The 23,266-nt window shown below is 38.6% G+C and overlaps 1 protein-coding gene across 2 annotated transcripts in view; it reads left to right on the plus strand.

Moving 5' to 3' along the window:
* The window catches only part of UTRN (utrophin), a 365,977-nt gene extending 348,328 nt beyond the window's left edge, over positions 1 to 17,649 (plus strand). For both annotated transcript variants that reach the window (XM_039382610.1, XM_039382611.1), the window contains 5 exons: positions 168 to 411; positions 6,455 to 6,563; positions 8,030 to 8,116; positions 13,005 to 13,027; positions 14,638 to 17,649. In XM_039382610.1, the coding sequence (XP_039238544.1) occupies positions 168 to 411; positions 6,455 to 6,563; positions 8,030 to 8,116; positions 13,005 to 13,027; positions 14,638 to 14,646 (472 nt within the window). In that variant the 3' untranslated portion in view covers positions 14,647 to 17,649. The remainder of the gene's footprint in view (positions 1 to 167; positions 412 to 6,454; positions 6,564 to 8,029; positions 8,117 to 13,004; positions 13,028 to 14,637) is intronic.
* The last annotated feature ends 5,617 nt before the right edge of the window (positions 17,650 to 23,266 follow it).

Genomic DNA, 23,266 nt, shown 5'->3' on the forward strand with positions numbered 1-23,266 from the left:
TTCATTGCCTTTTTTATTCTCTCATAAACCACAACTCAAGGCATTGTCTTTGTATGAGATTTTTGTGTTGTTAGTTGAAGGTGATAACATCATTTGATATAAGAAGGTTTTTTTATTTGAATTTACTTGATCAAGTCATCATTCTCCTCCTCCTCTGAATATACTAGGAGTCTGCAGGTAGAATATGAGCAACTAAAGGAGCAACATCTTCGGAGAGGAATAAACCCTCTTGCATCACCTCCTGATTCTGTTGTGTTACCTCAGCATGCTTCTGAAGATGCTGAGCTCATTGCTGAAGCTAAACTCCTGAGGCAACATAAAGGTCGCTTGGAAGCAAGGATGCAGATATTGGAAGATCACAATAAACAACTGGAGTCTCAGCTTCACCGGCTACGGCAGCTACTTGAGCAGGTATGTGTACACTGATGTCTTTCCCCGGTGTTGCTGTACGATGGATTTCTTGGTGGAACAAAGGCCGTGTTCCAATTTTACTGCACGTATTTTAACCATACACTCTTGGTCTGTTGCAATCAATCATTTCTAACAGGAAGATATATTTTTCCCTACCCTCTAGTTTAAGCCATGGTGAAAGTCAAATGAGCATGAAATGGTTACAAGTGCTGGAGTGATCAAGGTAACTTATGAAACACTGAGAGTAACAAGAGCAAGAGCAATAGGTTTTCGTTAATTAAAAAGCATAGGAAGAAAATATGTACCCTACTCCAAGTAATGGTGCCATTCACATCCTGTGTTTGACTTCAGTTTTCTCATCTTTCCTTAATTAATTTTTTTATTGGTTGTCACCGTTAGTCACTCAAACCTCTCTTAGAATGCCAGAGACAGATGGCCAAAGATATCTCTGAAATGCAAAGGAGCAATACATTACATAAAAAATCCAGTTCCTCTTGAGCTAGCATATTTAGACCAATATGCTACAGCAAAATGCTCTTGCACACAAGTAAATGCTGGAGGTAAGAGCCTTTTAGCAAATGCTGGAGATTGTAGGGTGTCTTTTTGGGGGGAAGGAACGTTTATTGCTTTTTAAGTCAGCACATGCACATTTAGATTATAAAAATAACAGCAGCAACATATACCAGGTGTTGTTAGAGATGTTAATTTGTACTATATCATATGTGGACACTTGAATGATGAAGATACATTTGTATGAATGTTTTCTCCTAACTAATCATTACACTTGGGTCAGAGTACAGTAAGGCAAATAATTCCTGCCTTCCATGAGTCAAGTGACTGGCTATATGTAGCAGAGGATTTAACTAAGCCAAGAAACAGACTGCATAAGCCATCAAAATGGCCTAAGTTCCTGCTGTAGATGATACTTATTCACCCTTTAAAACTTTTTTTTTCGTAACGTAGCTGTGGATGATCTTACAATTTTGTAATCCTTATGATATTCTTAGTAAGACCTTTGGTGTATATATGTGTGTTGTGATAAAGTGGGTGGGAGGAGAGGCAGTAGTTTCTGCCTTTGGAATTTTCTAGGCATTCTGCAGCTTTTGGTTTCAGATGGGTAAAGTAGAACAGAGATGACCTTTTTCAATATTTCTGATGGAATTCTCTGTGGGAATCATGCTGTACTTCTGATTGTTCCAAGTGCTATTTTCAAAGGTCTTCCTGTTTCTCCTCTGTTATTTAATAAAGTGGAAGGTTACAGAGTCAAGTTCATGAGAAGGTCTGCATTATTGCTTTTATAATATATCTGTGACTTTTCAATATGCCTTACTACATGTGTCCTTACTTTATTTAGCAGATATTTTGCAAGCTGTTTCCAGGATGTTGAAGCTACTCCCCTGATGGAGATTAAGAAATTATAAATAATTCAAATTTTTAGTAATGTTCTTTTAAATTTCTTTATTTTGACATCAATTATGAAGTAGCACTGAATTCCATTAGTGCCCCCTTTCTGAAAAAATGACCACTCTTCAGCATGTTGTTCTGTCAGCTAGGCCACTACTGTCTGTGAAAGCCTTTATTGCTTTCAATGCTTGGGGAAGGACTTTATCAGAAGCTAGCTGAAGATCTAAGTATATTTATATGTCTTTTGCTTTTAATGGCTGTCCCAATTATTTTTAGTGGATATAAGGAAGACGTTTTCTTATTAATGAAATGGATGATCTGCATGAAAGATACTCATAAGTCCCAATGTCAAAATATATAACAACTCTGTAATTACTAGTATTAATGGACACAACTGTCTTAGAGCAATTTCTTTGTCATGGCTGGCATTCCATGCCATATTTCTTTGTCTCTTCTATCAACAGCAAGTCTCTTCATTTGTGTTTTCCACTCAGCCTCTTGACTGTTGTTTGGGTTAATAACTTGCCACTGAGTAAAAAATAGTGGATCTTCTTTTCTCCTAAAGATTGGAGTGAGTCTATTTACACACAGATATTTGGGTAGAGAGTCAGTGAAACTTAGAAACTTTCATGTAATAACTGTTTAATCTAGATGAGAGCATTCTAGGACGTTCTTTAGAGAGCACCTTTAGCAGAAATATGCATGTATCCTCACTGCGCATTTGTCTACTTCAGGTCACAATTTCGAGGTTACCACACTATTTTTATTTTAGCAACCCCCAAAGGATTGGTAGCTGTCACAGAATGTTGTCATTTTTGTCTGCCTGATTGATTAGAGTGCCGAAGAGGAAGGTGAAACAGAACTGGCATGTGACAGCTTTGATACCAACATGTTAATCAGACAGAGAATAAACAAAGAATCCATTTTCCTTTTTCTTTCTTCAGCCTTTATAGATACAGCTTTTCCAAAGTCAAAATGAGACCTATTATGAAGGGCATTTAAAGTCTGTTTGGATTTTTAGCTGCTTTTCTGAGCTACTGAATAGAGGTTTCATATTGGATTTGATATTGAAGTTAATGGGAGCTAAAATCATCTGTCAACAGCTATAGGATCAGACTTTAAGAGACTAAATAGGGACAGCAACTCCTCTTCAACTGAAAGCAGAACAGCTTTATCAGAAGAGCAGAGGAAAGGGGTTTTTTTTCTTTTGTAGCTGGGAGAATAAGTCTGGAGCAAGAAGAAACTTCTGTAATGAATGTGGTAAGGAAATTGGCATTTTTGAGGTTTCCTGTGATCCAGATTGGGGATTTTGGGGTTTAGTTTGTTTCTTAGCAAAAGCAACAAAAGGCAAGAAAAGAGCAGGTATGTCTTAACTACCCATTAAGCCACAGAGCACTTCAGGCTCTTCTTTGGGAAAGACATCAGCAGGATGCACAGTGAAATAAGGCACTGTAGATCAAAACTCATTGAAATAAATATCTCCTTTGAAATGCTTTAAAAACTACTGTAATACAGAAAAATCCCCCAATTTTGGAGTTTTCTGGAGAACTTATCTATCCCTTCATATCTTTATTTGATTTTGCCTAAAAAGATGTTTGAAAATTCCCTGAGACTGGAGATGGAAACTTCCCCCTCATGCCTATAGAGGCATGCTCAGTATCTCTGCTTTTATTCCTTTCAAGAAGCAGCAGCAGGCATATTGTAACATGGAGGGCTGTTTGCTTTTGTTTTCTGTCTTAAGGGTTGTCCACTGAGATGTTTTGAATAAGAATACATTAACTTCATGATGTCTGAAGTGGGTTGATGATGGAATTGCTCATATTTTGTAGGTGTTACGCAATTGGGGTTAATGGTTTTCTACAGGTTTTTTTTTTCAGGTTCTCTACCAGTAAAATCTTTAAATCATGTAAATACATGCAGCTATATCCTCAACTATTTTGCATTTAACATTTTCCAGTACCTGATTATTATACCACTACCACAAACCTTCCCTCTCTGCTCCAAACCCCACTCTTCAACTGCTTAATTGTATTGTCCTGAATTTTTAAGAAGAAAGGTTGGGTTTGTTTTGTCTTTTCTTGTTATTGCAGTCACTGGAAATATGTAGTGTAACATTTATCACCGTATTTAATTGAAAATGAAGTAATGAGACATTACCCTCTGATTAGGAGGAGATGGCGTTTTTTGGGGTTCTGTCTTGTTTTTAAATCCAACTGCCATATTTCATTCTGGCTGCTGCAGCAATATGTAGTACGTTAATGTAAGGTATTCCAAGTATGTTTTGTTTTCTCTCAGTTTATCCACTGAGCCCTTAATGCTCTGCAGTGCTTTTTTTATCATTTGTAGTAGTACTCCTAAGTGGTACCTTCACTAACTCATCACCTGAGTTTGTAGGCATTTCCTTTCCATCCTAGTTAGTGCTGACATTGCAGAACCTCACTATCCTTCATTTAGGCCACGTGTTGCTGTGCTGCAGTTTTGTATGTCCAACACAGATTTCTCTTTTCATTCACCCTCGGTCATCTTTGCATAATCCATAGTTACTGCTTGAAGAGGGACAGAGATCCAGTCCAGATGCAAGTTTACATTTTGAATGATTCACATTCTCTCTGTTCATCTGTTTGTGAAGTGAGCAAGCAGCCACTCGTTAGCTTCGTTGTTCTGTATTGAAGTGACTCTCAACCCTTGAACAATTTGCCTTAGCTCTTTACCATTGTAGCTCTAACATCATCTTGAACAGTGTTTCCTGGCTATACAGAGTTGCCTGGGGTTATTTACCCCAGGCTTCACTGATTTAAAATCACCACACTCATTGTTCCTAGACTCTGTAGCTGGATTGAAGCCTGATGCTGAGTAGCAAATTACTTAGCTACTTGATAGTAATTCACTGTTCATAGAAGTATCTTGACAGTGAAACCCTTCTTTGGCTTGAAAACATTTCCATTTTTCTTTGTCTTCTATGCAGAGCAATATTTCTTGGTTTATTCTTTTAGTCAAAGCTGGTACTTGGTATTATTATGCTGAAAGAGATGAGATTTAGAGGAGAAAAAAAGGTTTGCTGAGTGCTCAAGGGACCATTTCCTTCTAACTACTGTCTATGGAAGAAAAAGTATCTTTCATTGTTCAACAATCTTTTGTTTTGTTGAAGATTTTTTTGTTAAACTGTAAGTTATCTCAAAAAAATGGAGTATTGCAATTAAGGCTGTGAGGTGCAAAGGAGAAAACTTGTGTGCAAATTAACAGCCATTCTGTATTTTAACTCTTTGCATTGAGTTTTGTAGCTGTTCTAGATACTTGCTCAGTTTCAAAAAAATCTTAAAAGCAATTGCTTTTTTTATTACTTCAGTATCTGCTTTTAATAGTTTTACTTAAATAACCTGCTCTTTAAGCTATTTAGAAGTAATTTGAGGATTTGCAATCAAAAAGATAAATGATAGCAGCAACCATTTCAGCTGCATCCACCGCAGATGTAAATACTATTTCACCTATTTCTGTGTTTTTCAGAACAATCACTTCTGGAGCTCAAATATTGTATTACTACTCTCTTCCTTAAAGGATTTTTTTTACCAGAAAGAAGGGAAAGAAAGGAAAAAATGCCTGAACAAGGTCCCTTCCAATAGTTAAGTTGTTATAGTGAAGAAGTCTTATGGTCTTTTCTTATTTTTGTGTCCATATATGTATACTTACATGTAATCTCAAGCACATACGTGGTTACAGCTAAATGTAATACAGAATTTAGGTGTTTGGTTATTCAAGTGAATTTAAGAGTCCAGAAAAGCTTGTTTTCAAAGTATATAGGTTCCTCCTTGTAATTTTCAGAAGACTACATAGTAGAGCTTTTCCTGCGAATTTGATGTCTCCCACACTCTTGAGAAACAGCGTCAGCAAGAGTGGTGGCTTTTTAGATATAGCAAAGTTGTTTTGAATATGTCTTTAGTCTTCACTTGATTCTGGAGTTTTACAAAACTGTTTATGGGTTTCCCTTTCCCCATCCTCGACGTGGGGGAGCCCAGCTCTAGTTCCTTCTCCGTCTGAAGAACCATTTCCGACGTCTTGTGGGATGGGGAAGGGGAACTCCAGAAACAGGGTTTTTCAGGCCCCGAGCCTGGAGGGGAGAGGTGCCCTCCCCTCCCCCCAGCACCCACGTGGCTCCATGGCAGGCACAGAGACAGCACACCGGGCGTCATCCTTGTAAAGCTTCTTAGGGGACCTCAGCTGAATGTCCCCTGTGTATGTGTATATGGATGTATATATTCATACATATAAATACAACCCCAGTAATCCCATTGTGTAGTCTTTCTGCAGAGCTGGACAGAGAGCCTTGGCAAACTGTGTGAGTTGTACATTACACTGTGTTTCTGTGATACATGCTTGCAACAGAACATTGTTTTTATCAAGACCATCAATGGGAGTCTCATAAGTACTATACTAAAGTCTAAATTTTCTTTTAACAAATTCTTGGTTGTTTTTTTTTTTCCCCTCTTAACAGTTATATAGACCTAAGCCTACTCTCAATAGCTTGGAGAACAAAAAAGAAAAGAAATAAAAAAGGAAAGGAGCAAGATGGCTGCATACAGCCCCACACTTAACTTCTGTGGATACCATAATCTAAATTTGTGTCTTATTGTCTTTAACGTAGCCCGAGTCAGACTCCCGGGTTAATGGCTCCTCCCCTTGTGCTTCGCCCCAGCACTCTGCCCTCAGCTACTCACTCGAGCAAGACACAAGCTCACAATTTCATCAGGCAGGTAAGTGCTTTGATCAGATAATGTGCTGCATGGGTCTGTAGGCGACTACTAAATAGATTTGTTGGCATCTTCTCAAAAGATTTACGAATGAAAAGGAACCGATCTTGTGATGCTTCTGCTTCATGCAGCTGGAGCTGTTGCTTCCCCACACTTCAAACAGCTGTGGTATCATAGAAATCATGTGACTCTGGATTACAGACTTTTGTTGATAGACTCCTTGGTCCCATCCATTTTGACCAAGTGAATTTGCTGGGCAAATCCATGCTCAATGAAAAGGGAACCAGACTTCATTGGACTGAAATGGCCAACAGCTGTTTGTCCTACAGTACAAATGGATCCAAGTAATCTGTCAGATCTAGGAACATATGTCCAAGTCACGTAATCTATGCTTCCGTCTGCTTTAGAAATTCATGTGTAACCTCTCTTTATCCTGGTATTTTGATGTTCCCACTCCCAAAGGCTTTACATCTTTAGGAATTATTTGCTATTTATGGTACAGCCTCTGCACATGAAGGGAATTATCTCTTGAAAGATTATTTTAAATTCTCCAATATCATAACTCATTAATTTCACTGGGAGTTAGCAGAAATAACTACAGACCATTGAATGCTCAAAATTAGGGGAAAAATTAAAAGATTTTTCTCAAATTAGCTTGGATGCAGTTTCCTTCTTTTTTTGTTTTTAAACCTTGGATTATAGATTAAAAATTATTTCTGTGGAAAACAGAAAAAGTATTCTCTTGTACACTGGAAATCTTTAATTCAGCATTGACATATGTTTTTACTTTGTCTGTAAAAACATAGGACTTCTTTGGGTCTGATTTCATGCAATGGTAGATTTATGAGAGATGCTGTCTAATAAGACTTTCAGAAACAGAGCCAGTTGCATTCCCTAACCATTCTCTTGGCTAATTTTAAGCAGCATTTGACAAAGAAGTAACAAACAAGATTTTAACACCAGTGAAATGGCTGGTACATTTCTTTCAGATAGCTGGTACCATCTAAAAGATACATGTTGGGGGTTTTTCAGGAAAAGGATGGTGTATTTACTCAGAAAGTTACAGGACAAATCATTTGAAAATGAAACAGAATTATAATTGAGCAGCTGAGTTTAACTCCCTGATCTTGTAAACATTTTATTTATTTTAACTATAGATTTTTATATAGTGCTTTTTTCTTGGCAACTCCTTCTAGTTAAGTCTTGAATGCAACGGTTAAGCTTTAATAAAAGAGAAATGAGTTCTGCTGCAAATCAAAATGTAACTTTCACCTCTTCTCCTGAGGCTGGCAGTTATCAATGACAGTTCCTGCATATTACAAAGGTTTCAGGTAGTGTTTTCCCTTGAAATATATAAAGGTGTACTTAAGTGGAAGGTTGGATGAGAATGCCTTTTATAGTGTTGTGGTCCCTTTTTTTATTTTTCTCCTTGTGTTACAAAATTAATTTATTTGTTGTCATATCTGCAGATGACTTGTTAGTTCCACCTCATGATACCAACACAGATCTAACAGATGTTATGGAGCAAATCAACAACACATTTCCAGCTTGCTGCTGTAAGTTTAACAAAATATGTCTCTGAGAATAGTACTGAATTTGAGGTGGTCTTTTGAAGAAAAAATGTCATTCTTGCAGTATTCAATAGGGAAAAAATATCTCTAAGGAGTTTTCTTGTCAAGATATGCAAGTTACATAAATCTGTTCTTTAAAATTCCCCAGTAGACACTATTTGTGAAGGTAAGTGAACAAATGTTCTTGTTTTAAGTGGAAGTGATTCACTGTAAGAAAAGCCTGTAGCTCAATATGGAATTTCCAGCTGTGCCCATGTAAGGGAAGAGAAATCTAGAATTTCATTAGCTTCTGATAGAAACCTTTTGTAGAACTTGAATGTAAATTCAGAATTTCTGAATGGAGTTTCTGTAATAAAGTTTGGAGGAAAAAAAAAGTCCTTAGGCAACAGGAGGGAACATAGCCCAGTCCTGACTGCCTGGACTAATTATTGAACTAGTTATTAAACTAACAGACCAGAGGAAATCTGTGAATGCAGAACATAACACCTTTCCCTGCTTAAATGCATTGGAAGTTGGTATTTTATTCAATGTCTTTTAAAGAGAGATCAAAAGGAGAACCAATTATTTCCTATGCTTGTCTTGTATTAGCTAACATACATTTCCACTGATCCTGCCCCTTCTAGAGTGTCACTACACTTGCAAAAGTGAGGAGCTATCTCATGTATTTTAGTGGGTTTTGTTAAATACGTACATATGTACATATATATCTTGTAGCTCTCTTACCTTAAAAAAACAATAGTGAAAGCTTTGATATATTTTCAAACTTTCAACAATTTTTTGAAATGAAATGTAATAATGATGGTCAGTTTTAAAAATCACAAGTAAGAGAGAGGGGGTTTATGTGCAGTCCTTTTGGAAGCATCAAGACTGAACTCTATGCTATTTCATAAACTTGGTGAAACTTGTTAAAATATCCCTTCTGTTTCTTGTACATATGTTGCTTGGCTGTGAACAACTGCATCACAGAAGATGCACTTTGCATGTTTTGAGAAAGCAAATTTGGATCTAGTAAAAAAGGTCTTGTTTCAGCTGACCTTTTTGATTTTTGGTGAGTTCAATAGTTCAGAGGCCATCTTTTTGCATATTGAGGGTTTGATTCCAAGAAGCATCTCAAAGTCAACAGATAGTGAAGCTCCTCAGCACAATTCGAGGTCACATGTGTGTATACAAATCAGTAGAAAATGCAACTTGAGTATTTGTTCTTAGTTTTGCAAATTACTGTTTTGCATATACAAGGAGTATACAAGTACATGGTCATTTGGCCCAGATGAATTTAAAGCAAATTGCTTTGTGTTAGGGCAAGCTTGGTAGTGATGGCTGTTCTCCACAGTGGGGAAACACAGAAAAAAAGTTCTTTGATTCTATGAACAAACACCCTGAATGAGGCAGGAGGGTACTGCGAGTGAAAATCATGGCCCCACATCCCTTTGTATTGTGAAGTGTATCTGAGCATTTAAGATTAAAAGAAATCACAGTTCCAAACTTCATGTGATTTTTCCCTTTGTCATTGACATGCTGCTGCAGAAGTCAAGCTAAACCACATTGCCCCTAGGTACTTCTTACATTTGCTCTCATTCAGTCATGCTATAACATGTTTTACTGGGGAGTATATTTTTTAACCATTTAAGACTCATATCTTACATGTTTTAGAAGCCAGGAATGAAGATTATTAGTCTGTCCTTCCCAAAAAAGTGCATTAAAACTCTGAGTTTTTCTAGAGAAGACCATGACAGACCATCTAGTCCATCTTTTCCTGTGGCCATTTGAGAGGGATCCGTCTTCCCAGACAGACAGTTGTCTAACCTGTTCTGTAAAACTTTAAATGACTCAGACTCCACAGACTCTCTAGGCATCACTGTATTCCTAACCTTAAAGAATAGCATCCTTATCCTTTTTTAGCTATACCCAAGCTAAATTTTATCAAAACAGCCTTCATGTGCAACATTTCATGTCCAATTATATAAAAAAAAGTAAGCCCCCATTTCTTCGACAATCTCATCTCTACTATGTCTCTTCTGCTGTGTCTGCAGCTTTCATTAAGAAGTTACTAGCATCTAGATCTTGATATTTTTTATCTCTTTTGGCTGTATAATAGAGACAGTTGTCTTAGTTGCTATATTTGTTTTTGTGGATTTCAGGTTATAAATCATCTTGAAATCAGTATTTCTATTTACTCCAAATATCCCTTATGAAGCAATTATTCATAAGGGATAAGTAAGGCAGCAGTGCTTATAAGGGTGGATTTTGTTGTTTGGTGGCTTTGTTTTTTTGGTTTTGTCTGTTTTTGTAGTTGTGTTTAATTTTGTCCCTCAGATCCACTGAGGATACAATGCCTCTTTTACTTCCTTTTTAATGTCATTGGTCTTCAGAGAACATGCTGAGTTGGAAGGGACCCACAAGGATCATCACATCCAACTCCTGGCCTTGCACATGATGACCCTCCCCAAGAGTCACACCATGTATCGGAGAGTATCGTCCAAATGCTTTTAGAACTCTGTCAGGCTTGGTGCTGTGACCACCTCTCTGGGGAGCCTGTTCTAGTGTCCAAATACCCTCTGAGTGAAGAACCTTTTTCTAATATCCAACCTAAACCTCCCCTGCGACGTCAGGCCATTCCCTCGGGTTCTGTCACTGATCACCACAGAGATCAATCGTGCCTGTCCCTCCTCTTCCCCTCATGAGGAAGTTGTAGGCTGTGATGAGGGCTCCCCTCAGTCTTCTCTTCTCCAGGCTGAACAGATCAAGTGACCTCAGCCGCTCCTCATATGGCTTCCCCTCAAAGCCCTTCACCATCTTTGTTGCCTTCCTTTGAATACTCTCCAATGGCTTAACATCTTTCTTGTGGTGCCCAAAATGGCACACAATATTCAAGCTGAGGCTGCACCAGTGCAGAGCAGAGCAGGACAATCCCCTCCCTCAACCAGCTGGCGATGCTTTGTCTGATGCCCCCCAGGACACGGTTGGCCCTCCTGGGGCCAACCAGGAGGAGCTTGCTGTCGACCAGGACCCCTAGGTCCCTTTCTGTGGCACTGCTTTTCAGCATTTCACTCCCCAGTCTGTACAAACATACAGAGTTGCCTCATCCCAGGTGCAGAATCTGGCACCTTCGCTTGTTGAACTTCATACGGTTGGTGATTGCCCAGTCCTCTAATTTGTTGAGGTCTCTCTGCAGGGTCTCCCTGCCTTTGAGGCAGTCAGCAACTCTGCCCAGTTTTGTATCATCTGCAAACTTGCTTAGTATCCCTTCCAGTCCTGTGTCCAGGTCATTTATGAAGATGTTGAAGAGCACAGGGCCCAAGATGGAACCCTGTGAACCCCACTAGTGACAGGTCACCAGCCTGATGTTACCCCATTCACTATTACCCTCTGTGCTCACCCACCACATGATGTGTTATCCAGCTGTGTGCTGGACATTTAGTCCGTAAAGATCCTGTGAGAAACAGTGTCAAAAGCTTTACTGAAATTTAAAAAGATTACATCAACTGGCTTCCCTTGATCAACTAAATGGTTTACCTTGTCAAAGAAGAAAATCAGGTTTGATAAGCAGGACTTTCCTCTCATAAAGCTGTGCTGGCTGTGACCAATGACTGTGTTGTCTTTCAGGTGTTTTTCCTCCCAGAATACCTCTCAGAATAATCTTCTCCGTTACTTTACCAGGCACTGAAGTGAGACTGACAGGCCTGTAGTTTCCAGGGTCCTCCTTCTTCCCTTCTTGAAAATCAGGACAGTATTCACCAGCTTCCAGTCAGCTGGGGCCTCTCTGGATTCCCAAGATGGCTCAAAAATCATTGAGGGAGGTTTTGCGATATCAGCCAGCTCTTTGAGGATTCTGTGATTAATTCCATTAGGCCCCATAGATTTGTAGGGATCCAGCTGGAGCAGCAGATCCCGCACAGTTTCAGGGTTGACTGGGAGTTAATCACTCTCACAGTCATGGTCCTCTAGTTCAGGGCACTGAGACACCCTTGGTCCTTCATCTGTGTTGAAGGCAGAGGCAAAGAAAGTGTTGAACACCTCTAGCTTGTCTCTGTCCCTGTTTGGGACCATCGTCATCCTGTAACAGGCAATAATATTTCTATACTGCCATTATTATTCTTGAAAACACTCTTTTTATTGTCCTTCACATTTCTGTCCAGCTTCAACTCCAGTTGAGCTTTGGCCACACAAATTTTCTCTCTACAGCAGCAAGCAGCATCTCTGAATTCTTCCCATGTTACTTGGCCTTGCTTCCACTGGGCATACACTTCCCTTTTTTGCCTTATTTCCAAGAAAAGATTCCTGCTCAGCCAAGGATCTTCTGCCTTGCCTGCTTGACTTCTGACATTTGGAAATTGCTGCTCCTGTGCCTTTAGGAGGTGGTTTGAAAAGTGACCAAGACTGATGGACCCCAGCACCTGCAGAAACATTTTCCCAGGGGACCTTCCTTACTAATTTCCTGAGCAGCCTGAAGTCTGCTCTCCTCATGTCCGGAGTTGAGGTTTTGCTGACACTTCTTCTCCTGTCAACACAGATTTTAAGCTTCATGGTTGCTGTGGCCAAGATGGCCACCAATCTCCACTTCTCTCATGAGATCCACTCTGTTGACAAGAGCAGATCAAGGAGGGAATGTTTCTGAATCAGCTCCCTTAAGAACACAGGAAAATTCACGTTATCTACATACTTATAATGCTATAAATTTGCTAAAAGTAGATTAAATTTGTGAGGAAAGTTAGGTATTATCCATTACAACACATTTCTAATTAAATGTTTAGTCTTTTAATGATGAGTCACTTTGTTCTTCTATAGTACATATTTTCCTGATAGTAGCTTTGTTTTTAAACTGTCAAGATGCAGATTCATGTAAATTTCTAACTATTTTTTGTTTCATTTGCAGCAAGTTTCACTGGCAGACCACAGGTATGAAACATTGTTACATAGTTACATAGTCATGGAAACAGAGTAAAGCAAAAGTTGCATTAAGGCAAAGTGGGGTGGGGTTTTTTCTATATTTTTCCCTAGAGGTCTGGAAGCTAGACTGATATAACAGGAAGATTCTAGCATAACAAAGGTAATAGAAAATTTCTACTAGATTAGGCATTACCAAAGGTACTATGATGTGCAGTTTTACATTGCTGACCAGATGGAATCAGCTTACATTTATCAGGGCTAATTAGTTCCAAGCCATCATCAGCTTGCAAGATCAAAGCTGGTTTTTGCAAAGACATCCATATGTCCTTGTGCCCTGGTGCCTATTGCTCCAGTTTCAGGATCCATAGGCACCAGTGGACAAGGATCAGGAGCCACACAGCACTTCAGGCATTAGATTAAGCTGACTTCTCTCAATAGGCAACCACTTCACAAACTCAAAGGAGAAATTTGGCTGCTTTCAGAGTTCACAAAAATGTGGAAAACAACCTAGTATTTAGATACTTGTTCTTGAAAATATGACTGGTATGAATGATCAGTTAAATTGCTATTATAAGTAACCGAAGTAGGAAAAACACTTGCTATAGGTTTAGGTTGCCATTGGAGCCCATGTATGACAGAAGATAATCTTGCATAACTGCAGAGTTCTTTCAAAGTTTCATTGTTAAATAAGATTTTTAAACTACCACAAATTACTGTGTGAGACCTCAGAAGAATTAAGTGGTTGGGAGAAAGTCTACTTACTCTCCCAAATTGCTCCACCTTATCCATTAATCCACTTTTTGCAAGGTCAGACCTCTCCAAAATGAATATCTAAAAATTCAGAAATACTTTCTGTGAATGGTTTCTTGAATTGCAGAATCTGGGATAGTAGGATTGTCCTCCAAAACCAGAATTCCTAGAGAGAATTAGATGAGTCAGGCCCTGCACTCAGTTAACTCAGACTTTCTATTTCAGTCTCTTGATAAGTTAGTGAATTAAGCTAGTTTGGGTTTGTTTTTTTTTTCAGAAATCCTTCCTCTAAGCAAGCACAGAAATAGCTTTCAGTGTTATCAGTGAATAAGACTATATCCCTTGAAAAACATTTTTTTTTTTTTTTTAATATGATATGTGTCCCACACTGTTTCTCTGAGAATCTACCCTCTCCAACCATTAGAGAGAGCACATTTGTCTGTTCAGGAACAGAATTCTGAAACAAGAGCCTAGAAATAAGTTTGACATTTGAATGGGCCAAGTCCAAATCCCGGATCTGTATCATCTCCGTTTTTGACTTAGACTTCAGATAGGACAGTAGTTTGCATAAACTTCTTTCTTCATATGGGTGCAGAAGAGAGTCTGCAAGTCGTATTTACTGCTCTGTAGACTAACATCCTTTGGGCCTCACACAACATGAATTTCAAACACTGCAATATTGTAAAAGTAGATTTCTTTTGCCTATATGCCGCAGTGATTTGCTGAGTCTTGGGCCAATACATCTAGTTTTTTAAAGTACAGAGGTTTTGTGAGATGACGTCACAGTCCTTATCTGAATGAGCCCAGAGTAATAAGAGGTTTCTCTGTGTGTTAACATGTACTGACATGGTTGTTTCTCATCATGACAGGCAATGTGAAGTGTTCATTTGGATGTCAACCAGCGCTTCCTGATGTGCAGCACAGCCCTTTTCTACAAACTGCCAACTGTGAGTTCCACTTCATCAGAAGGCTGCATGGGACCCTGGAACATGCTGTTTGCTCTGACTGCGTGTTCAACTTGAAATAGTAAAACACTGAATACCCAAAGATGAGGATGTTGTTTTTATAGTGTCTTTTTTTTCCTTCTTCCCTCTCTATGCAACTGTAAATTAATGAGCAGTGGAATATTTGTCACTGATTTGTATAAATATACAGCCAGGGGAAAAGGGGCAGGGGCTTTATATACGTTCTTTTTGATAATCGTAAAGAGAACTGCATAAGGAGTTTGGAGCAAAACGTTACATTTATACATTCCTTTCAGCTCTTTGCTTTTGCATTGTAAAGTACTCTTAGTTATATTCTCACACATGTAATATTCTGTACTGATCATTTATATGCTAACCATCTGACCACACAGATTTCAGAAAATATCCTTGTATTATTTTCAACATTGACATATGAAGTTCCCATAATCTGCATTATTGTTACTGGTTAACAAAAACTGCCGTTGAATGCAAGCTACAGTATTTTAATTAAATTAAACAAGGTAAACTCTCATTTCAAGTCATAATCATCATTCTTGTCTACCAAAATGGTATTTTAACTTTCTTTTAGTTGTTTCCAGCCAACACACTCCATTCGGAGGATTATTTTTTTAAACCTTACTTTACTTTTAATCAGGAGATAGCTAAAAAGAGGACTTAGATGATAGCTTAAGTTGGTTTTAGTAAGAGCTAAGTTAGTGTAATCTTTCCCAAATTTGTTCAGAGACAAAGCTTTGCTGCTCCCTGCTGTGCCAAACTTGCTTCAAGTTTTGGAATTTACAGTCTATGAAGTAAAGCTCATTTCTGTGAGATCCCCTTCTTTTGTCTGCCTCTTGGAAATGAAGAGACATTTAGAAAGCCCTTTCCAATACTATTAGCGATGGAACTTTCTCCAAAACTGCAATGCACTTAGATATTATCATTTGGCATTGTAATCTTGCAGATCATCCTTATCTTTGAAATCATTTATTTATGTACTTCTGGTAAGGATAATTATGGAAAAGTTACATCACTGATCAGCTGATCTCTAGTTTTAAAATTATCCTAAGAGATTTTAATGCCTTCACAGTTTACAATGCTGCATGGACACTTGCTTTAATTCCAGGACATACCTTTAATTGGTAAAACTGCATGCAATATCTTTCATGTTTAGTAGAGAACAACTGTGTTGTTCTTAATTATTACTGAAGGAAAAAGAAAACTATCTCAAAATGGTGTTGAAAGAGTTGTAGATTCTCTACTGCTACTGAAAAATGCTAGAGGACATAAAAACAGCAGGTCAGGAGTTTCTAGTGTTTTTGTGAAGTTTTGCCAACTAGACTGTCCTGCACCCACAGTATTCACTCCTGGACTGCTGCTGCTCAAGGAGTGAGGCACCGTGTTGACGACCTTCTAGTGTTGGCACCAGTGCCAGTTCTTTCTGAACCCTTTCATGAATTATTTAACCACTCTGCCTCTGTTTTCCCATCTGTAAAATGGGGATGATAGTACTTAACTCGCAAGGTGATGTAGGACTTGCTTAGTTAGTGTCTGAAAAGCTCAATAGAAATGCAAAGTATTACCCTCAAGGGAGTGGAGCAAAATTGTCAAGGTGGGAAAAAGCTGGCTTCTATAAATGCTTCAGCTAGTAAAACGTAGTGTAGTTATTCTGAAAAGAAAAAAAACCGCATTTTACAGAAGAGGAAAGCCATGACCACCTTTCTACCTCAGACCTATCTTCATAAGTAGTATTGGAAATAGCTTTATATTCTGTTCTCTGCAAAGTACTTTTATCAAGCTACATTATTCTCTAGGCAAAGAATCCTTAAAAATATTCCCCAACATAAGTATAAAAAGAACTCAGTAGTGAATTTGGTGGGATTTATTTTTGTTCTGAATATGAGGTTATGTATAAAGTTGTTTTTCTGCCTGTGTTTGTATGCATCCTTTGTCCTCTGCTGCCAAGTAAATGCTGCTTCAAACACTACATTGTAACATTCTTCCTCTGAGACAATAATAAATAAAAGATATATATTGCAGTAACATGAGAAAAAGTATGGAGTTCTTCCAGGTTTTGGGTCTTCAAGGATTGCACATCTCATTGCTAAATGCTGAAAATTTCATTCTGAAGAAGATTAACATGGGAGTGCTGTGATAGTCAATTTCTATATGCTAGCTTTTTCTCAGTATGGTTTGCATTTATATAAATGAGATTTAGCAGTGGTTTTTCTCCATATATCTTGCATATTTTCTCCAGTTTTCCATCTTCAGTGATTTAGTCTGCAATCCTTCTCAGTTTCATGATAGATAGTAAATTTGATCACTGAGAAGCAGACTGCTTTTATTTTTAAAATGTTATATGTATGTATTACAAAACAGCAATAATGTATGAAGCCCTGTCAAATATGAGAACTGTAAATTAGTCTTCAGGTTTTGGTGGTACTCAGTCACCATGCTCAACTGAAGCACAGCATTAGGTATTCAGCCAGGAAATACTTTCTACCATGTCCTGGTTTTAGGTATTTGCATTAATGCAAATTGTGTTAATGGCTGTGTTAGAATTACTATGTGTAAAGGAGAAAAAAAGTAAAAAACCCTAATAATTCTGTTTCCTTATAGTAATACTTGGCACTATTTTCATGTTTAGTTGTTGTTTTTTGTTTGTTTGTTTTTAAAACTCTAACAAATGTCAAATATAAGTGTCAAAGTAACAAAAATTACCTTTTCCCTCAGTTTGTGAAAGGGTGCCTAACAAATAAGTTGTAGGGAAAGATCATGTTTTTCACATGGTATTTAAGTGATTCAGCAGTTAACAAGGAATTTAATTATAGAAATAGCAATATATTAAGTTCTGTATTTAGAAAAATACATGTGTCAAAGTGGAGGAGACTCCTATATTAAAGAGTGTATTAAACCACATAATCTGTCATTTAAAGAAGTAAGCATTTTAATTATTTGTTTATAGAGTTGAAGGCAACAGAAGCGGGGTATGGGTCAGTACCAGGACCTGACTTTGAGAACAATTTATGGAAGTGCTCATATCTACAACTTCCACCCTCAGTACCCTGATTGCTAAAGTAGTAGGTGCCAGAGCTCTGTAATGCTTTCACCTGTGCAGAAGGTACTCTCAGCTTAAACTTCATGCTTTTGTACTGTGCCACAAAGGTCCTGGTCCTCGTCAAGGGAAACAGAATGACACCCACTTCTCACCAGCGTGCCATAGGGCTTTTCTCAAGGAGGTTGGGGAAGGGCACAGGAGAAGGGCACGACCACTTCTGGTCCTCAATGCACAACACAATGGTAAGCACTCCCTCACTTCTCCACACAGCCTTTTCCTTTACTCACTAACCAGCCGCTTATGCTGTTATTTTGTCAGGCCAGAGAAAGCCAACATGATGCTTTTCCTGAGAAGAATTAGGTCTCAGTCTAAAATGCATTCCTATCCATCACATCAGGAGAGACACCCTTCTGCACAGCCCAGAATGGATAGGGTTGGTTGACAGCATATTTGTTTAATTTTTTATTACAAAACACCCTTGAGCTGAAATGTTACTAACAGATCAGTTCATTTTCTCAGAGAAGATGAAGATTGATGCATCTAATTGAAACTAGAGTGCAGAAGTTCCTCTGCCATTGGCGCTTCATCTTCAGGGGAACTTCCACTATGAAACAGTCATCTTAGTAGTGGTGGTATTATTTCTTTTTGGACCAAGAGAAGGCTCCTCAGATGTTCAGGTCTCAATAAACAAGATAGATTATGAGACACCAGTCCCGCTACGTTAAAGATAATGGACACAGACTGTCAGTGTGCACATGACAATTCCTGTCACCTGACTGTCCTGGGTCAGGGCTTCTGTCATCTCTTCTGTTATTTCTACAGTTGAAAAAGGGGGGGGGGAGCTAAATTCAGTCAAATTAAAAATGTATTAATATAATAGGCAAGCTTTAGGTTTATGCAAAAGGCCAAAATATTTTTTAAGCATTTACAGTACAAGTTACCCTTTGGAGAGAGTCTGTTTATTATATATATATTTTCTTCTCTACTTCACTATGAAGTTTCCCTAAGAAAAACCTTCCCAAAGGTAAACATTTGCTGCACTGCAAAACTGAATAATGGATCATGTCTCCTGTCATGCAGAAATGAAGATGTCATGCCATATGGCTGAGAATTCTGTTCCCACAACAGCAATAAAATCAGTCTTACAAATCCTGATAAGGTGTAAATTAATAACAGTGGGGTATGAGAAAAAAAAAAACCCAAACAACTTTTACTGGAAAAAAATATTTGAGCAGGAAGAGATCTCTTTCATCTTACAAGCAAAAAAGCTCTCGGTTATTATCAGCTAGATGTTGTGTTCTTCAAACAATGTTCTTGTGGCCAGGAAAGGTGAAATCATCTTTGGCTCATGTCTTTGGGAATGTATCTTCTGTCTTTAGTGCCACTTAAGCTTTCATGATGTCCCAGCAAAAATTAGTCTTTGTAACTTAAATTTATGCATTAGAACAGCTGCATGCAACTGTGGCAACCACCTTCAGAAGACGGGGGTAGTGTTTTCATCAGCTGCTTTTCTGAACACCTCTGAGACACCAGTGGAGAAGCTGCCAGAAGTGGGCTGGTTCAGTCCATTTTCCCAGCAAACTGGTGTGGCCAACACAAAGGTATCATTTAAACTGAAACCTGCTCTATGTTAGTATGCTTATTAAAAGTGAGAATCCAGGAGAGCCACACAGAATTACTAGGTGCCAGTCTTAAAGATACATACATTGTACAAGAGAATAAACATGACCCCACCCCACGCACACACACCACCTTATGTCTGTGCTTTGCTATCTGTCCCATCTCATTGTCATCTCTGAAACAGAGTATTTACAGATTAACTGTTGGTGCTCCTGTTCATCACTGTCTTTGTACAGTCAGATAAACACTTGGAAAATGTCTGTTTTTCTGAGTGTGGCGGTTTGATGTTGGCTGGATGCCAGCTGTCCACCAAAGCCACTCTATCACTCCCTCCCTCAACTGGACAGAAACAACTGGACAGAAAATATAATGAAAGCTTGTGAGTTGAGATAAGGACAGATCAATCACCAATTACTTAGTTGGAGACAGCTCGTATTGACTGCGTCACACATGGGGAAAGCTTCTGGCAGCTTCTTAAAGAATCCACCCCTGTGCCCCCCCCGCACTACCAGAACCTTGCTGTGCAGACCCAATACACTGACCTCTAATAATTCTTTCTTGGAGAAACTACACTTCAAAATTACTTACTTATTTTCTGACTATGGAAAGACAGTCTAGGGTAACTAGCTCAAAGGAATATGTCTAGAGCTTAAAAATCTAATTTCTGGAGATCCCATCTTGATAGTAAATAAAACAATACGGAATTGTCAACTAGGTTATCTAGCGTCATCTAGAAAAGGTGATCTGGTTATTAAAAAAATGCAAATTATTCAAAAATCACACAAAGAAAACCACATTGCAGCAACACTTCATGTTATGGAATTCCTTTTGCCTGTATCTAATACCTCTTTGACTGAGATTAAATTTATTTTGGAAAATCAGAAAAAAGTGGAGGAAGAGAGAGCATCCACTACCAATGCTTTGTATGTTTCGTAAGTTTAGGTTTAATGGAGTTAAGAAAAAGGCCACACATACGAGAAAGACACTGATAAGTCATCTGCATTTTATATGGAAATAGGTAACCTTTTTATGAAATACAGTAACCATTCTGAATCCCAGCCCAGGCAAAGTGGAGGTCCAGTGGATAACTCACATGACTACAAGCCAGAACACTTAGTATGTAATCCTGGCCCTGCAAAACCAGGTAGCAAACCCATTCATTTTTCTTCAATAGAGATGGCATTTTGCTTGCTGAAAGATTATTTTATGATGAGCAAATCATGGCAATTGTGCTTCTCTATATATTTGTAAAATGCAACTGGTACCTAGCCCACAAATAAGTTTTCTACAGTAATAAATAAGAGAACGAGCAGAAGATACGATAGTAACTGCCACTGATAATCCACATCACTGATTTAAATGCAAACAAAAGTAAGGAAAGTTAAGGGTTACCCAGATCCTCATTCTTGAAGATCAGAGTGACATTTACCTTCTTCCAGTCTTTGTGACCTTCCTCTGTTTCCCACGACCTTTCAAAGATAGTTGAGAGTGGTCTTGTAATGATATCAAGCAGTTCTCACAGCACTCATGGGTGTGTCCTATTAGGTCCCATGGACAGCTTGTTCAGTACATTCAGTTTGCTTAAGTGTTCCCTAACCTGATCCTTCTCCACCAAGGAGAAGGAAATCTCCTTTGCCTCAGACTTCCCCTCTCATCTCAGGGACTTAGGCTTCCTGAAGGCTAGTCTTACCAGTAAAGACTGAGGTAAAGAAGGGATTAATTTCTCAGGCTTTTCTGTGCTCTTTGTCACCAGACCCTCTTCACCAGTGGGCCCATGTTTTCCCCATCCTACCTTTTTTTCTCCTGATGTACTTGTTGAAGTAATTCTTGTCACCTTTCATATCCCTCACCAGGCTTTGGCTTTTCTAACCCCATCCGTGCAGAACTGGGCAGTATCTCGACATTCTTCTTGGCCCCCAAACAGGGCAAAGTCCGCTCTCCTGAGGCCCAGGGATGTGATCCTGTTTTTTGCCTTAATCCTTTTGGAATCTTGAGCTCTATCATCTCCTGGTCACTGCAGCTATGGCAGCCCTCAACCTTCACATCCCTTACCCATTCTTCCTTTTTCTTGAGTAGGAGGTCCAGCAAGGCATCTCCCCTCACCAGCTCTTCAGTTGTCTATGTGATGGAATTCTCATTGCACTCCAAATTTTCACTTAACAGTTAGTCTAATTCTTCCATTATGTCCGGAAAAAATCTTTTGCAAGAGAAGTACAACACATAAGTAGAGAGGGACCTTTTAAACACAGGTGCTTTGGTTGATTTTGTTTAGTACCTCTGAAAGTATTTTGGTGAGCAGTTGTGAGGAGTCTAATGAATGGCAGCAACAAACATACAAGAAAAACCATCCAGCTATATTTCTGTCTCTGCAGTGCCAGCAGCCCCTCTGGAATGGAAAGCGTAGCTCTGACCTACTTGCTTTCAGCAGGTTGTAATTACAGCACTTATCAATTTTCTATAAAAGTACAGATGTGAACAAATAGAAAACCTGAGTGGCTGAAACAAGCAGAATACAATTTTATTTCATGCCCTAAAACCCAGTTCCTGTAAAGATGCTACTTGCAGACTGAAAAGTAAAACCAGTTGAAATAACAGTAAACTATCAAAATAACAGTCGAGTTTATTATGAAATATGAGCCAGACTTTATACACAAACAAGATATACCATAGCATTCATCAGTCTGCTGCCTACACTTGCAATTTTTTCCTCCTCCAAATGTCTGCTCGCTTGCTGTGGAAAAAAAAATTAGTGATGGCTGTAGTGGAGAGAATTATTTTGAATTTTGAACTCTCATCTGATTTCTCAGAGTGCAGGTGGTGCTACCCAGTTGGTGGCAAGGGGCTGAGCTAGGTGTCCAAAGCTGGACACAGCACACCACCCACAGTCTCCCCAGATAAAAGGGAATAGTGACTCCCTTTTATCTGCAGATTAGTGCTGTGCTAGGACACCCTCCCTTTGCCACCAGGATCCTCTCCCTCAGGACAACACAGAAGCCGCCATGGAAAAGACAGTGGTAGATAGATGAGGCTGCTGACTTTCAGGTTAACCCATTTAACATAGTTTGTTAGCATTTGGCAAAGAAATTCTTCTGATAACTACTTACATTCTTGTTACTGCAGACAATTTGGTTCTCTGTCCTGCAAATCATGGCACTTGTAACATTATTTAGAAAACTGGGATTAGGAGACAGGTATTTATGAAAATGCCACTCTCATAAATCTGCTCTTCTTCAAGCCCTGCTTTCACAGGCATTGACTCACATATGTGGGTTTGATTGGCTTCTTCCATACACATGTCCAGAGGTAATCAGCATTTGAACATTTAAAAAAAAAACAACCAAACAACACTTAGTGTTTTAATTAAAAATTCTATAAGATTGTTGATGTTGTTGCTCAATTATTTATGACATCTCCTGTACCGTAGAAATTGCTACCAAGTGGACAAAACCAGTACACTTTCCATTTCTCTGCCCAAAGCAATGCTGCTATTGAAAGCTTCTTGGAAAGTTTGACTTAAAATAACAACTTGATGAATAGGACAATGTCATTATATACAACAAAGTTACATTTGTTAGAGGCTGATTACTCACACCCTCAAATGCAGTCTCTTCCTGACACTGCTGATTTTAGGGCTCTTTATGGTTCGGTATAAACCAAACCAGAAAGGCATCAGCTTAAGCCTGTCAGCCTTGTCTGCAATTGCTGCATTGCTAGTTTTTAACCCAGTTGCAAACCAAAGAGAAAATTATAGCACATCCATTTCCACAGAAACTGGATAAAATATAGCAGTTTACTTCATGAGAGCAATTTTTTCTCAATATATTTTTGCCTAAATAGCTGATATATATAGATGCTTAA

The sequence above is a fragment of the Pipra filicauda genome, unplaced genomic scaffold (assembly GCF_003945595.2).
Source record: "Pipra filicauda isolate LSUMZ 115617 unplaced genomic scaffold, ASM394559v2 scaffold277_size1012519_pilon, whole genome shotgun sequence".
In the NCBI taxonomy this organism is placed as follows: Eukaryota; Metazoa; Chordata; class Aves; order Passeriformes; family Pipridae; genus Pipra; species Pipra filicauda.